Source organism: Octopus bimaculoides, chromosome 9 (assembly GCF_001194135.2).
Source record: "Octopus bimaculoides isolate UCB-OBI-ISO-001 chromosome 9, ASM119413v2, whole genome shotgun sequence".
Taxonomy (NCBI): domain Eukaryota; kingdom Metazoa; phylum Mollusca; class Cephalopoda; order Octopoda; family Octopodidae; genus Octopus; species Octopus bimaculoides.
In genome coordinates, this window is record NC_068989.1 from 56,419,742 (window position 1) to 56,421,680 (window position 1,939).

The window sequence follows — 1,939 nt, forward strand, 5'->3', positions numbered from 1 at the left end:
ATACATATCAAAATGTAATGTGAATCATTGGTGATTTTTTTTACCTCTGTCTTCCTTTTCTATTGGACATTCCTCTGTCTCCTGTTTCTGAAGAAGAGCTTTGAAATGTAAAACCACCTTTCTTTCCTTCCCTAAGTGTCTGCTAATACTTTACATGTGCCACGTCCTTGCGTTGTTGCTTTTTGGGATTTACCATTTATATATATATATGTATATATAGATGTGTGTGTGCGTGTGTGTCTGTGTTCTACCCCCACCATCGCTTGACAACCGATGTTGCTGTGTTTACATCCCCATAACTTAGCCGTATGCCAAAACACTCTGATAGAATAAATCCTGGGGTCAATTTCTTCAACTAAAGCATTGCTCCAGCATGTCTGCAGTCACATGACCGAAACAAGTAAAACAATAAAAAACTATGCCATTTTAATTCTGAGCAATGCCGGGTATCTCTTCTAGTATATACACATACACATGTTTATATGATGGGCTTTCTGCAGTTTCCTTCTACTAAATTCCTTCAGAAAACAGTGATCAGCCTGGGACTATAGTTGAAAACACTTCCTCAAAGTACAGAGCAATGGAACTGATCGAGAAATGATGTGGTTGTGATGTTAGCATCTTAATTATACTGCCAATATTTGCATCTGGGCAGTAGTCAACCTGGTTACAAGAATACAGGATGTTTATGAACTAATTCTGATTACCATAGCCTAAAGCCTAAATTAAAGTTAGGATAATACACCAATGAGGACGTGTATATGTGATCACTTGAGCTTCTAGAAATAGCATCCAAATTTCCCTAATCATCTGAAAAGAAGGACACATTAGATAACATGGTCCTCCATATATTATACTTGAAAAATAATGGTAATGATCATGGTTTGAATGCCTTTGATTATAGGCCTGTTCAGTCAGAGTGACCACGGGTTAAACAATAACAACAGCTACCAAAGGGAAATATTTAAATGAGTACTGACCTCATATCTTGAGGGGTTAAAAATATAAACTGGCGGGCTCGCTGTTCCTTTGCTACCTGCAACATCATGTCCATACAGATTCGACGGTTGACCATATCCTGGAGGAAACAAAATACAAAAACAAAATTACCATAAGGGAAAAAAGAAAATAGTAGAGCTGGGAGTGATGGTGATAGCATTGATGATGGTGTTGATACTGCTGATAGTGGTGGTGGTGTTAATGGTGGTAGCATTGATGAGATGGTTGTGGTGGTGATAGTGTTGCTGCTGTTGGAGAAGGTAGTGCATGTGGAGATGATGCTTGAGTCAATATTGATGGATTCAGATGGTGTCAGTGGTGTTCACCACTTTTGAGTAAATTTAGTAAATAAAAACTGAAAGAAGTCTGTTGTGTGTGTATATATATATATATATATATATATATATGTATATATATATATATATATATGTATATATCAGAATTAAAATGAGGAATCTGATAGAATCAGGTACTTGAAAGGTATGCACCAGGTAGGGTTGAGAAATGTCTGTGGTTCCGGTCAATAGTTGGTTGGAGTTGTGCACAGAGAAAACCAACCCTATGAGTATTCAGCACCGAAGGGACTTGTCCAATGTTACATGTTACTTTGAGTAGTAAGTTGTTGTATATTCTAGAGTGTCTGACAAGTTGTGAATTCCCTTGGTGTATTATAATCAAATGAAAAACTCACGATGGACAATTGTGTGCTCATTACAGCTGTTTCTTACGTAACTTTTAATAAAGAATTACATCATTACAAAAGGCCGTAATCATCAGATGAGAATGTAATTTTTACAGAAAGAAGGAGTACCCCAGGAATGCAGCAGAGATGTGTTTGTTGAGGCTGAGCTATGAAAAAGGAATATACTCATTCTTCATAAAAGTTATGTAAGAAACAGCTGTAATGAGCAGACAATTGTCCATCATGAGTTTTTATTCA

At 36.7% G+C, this 1,939-nt stretch overlaps 1 protein-coding gene across 1 annotated transcript in view; it reads right to left on the reverse strand.

Annotated features, from left to right (window-relative positions):
• Nucleotides 1-1,939, reverse strand: part of LOC106873121 (structural maintenance of chromosomes protein 6) — a 147,570-nt gene that overhangs the window by 21,069 nt on the left and 124,562 nt on the right. The window contains exon 26 of the mRNA XM_014920348.2: nucleotides 981-1,078. Within this exon, the coding sequence (XP_014775834.1) occupies nucleotides 981-1,078 (98 nt within the window). The remainder of the gene's footprint in view (nucleotides 1-980; nucleotides 1,079-1,939) is intronic.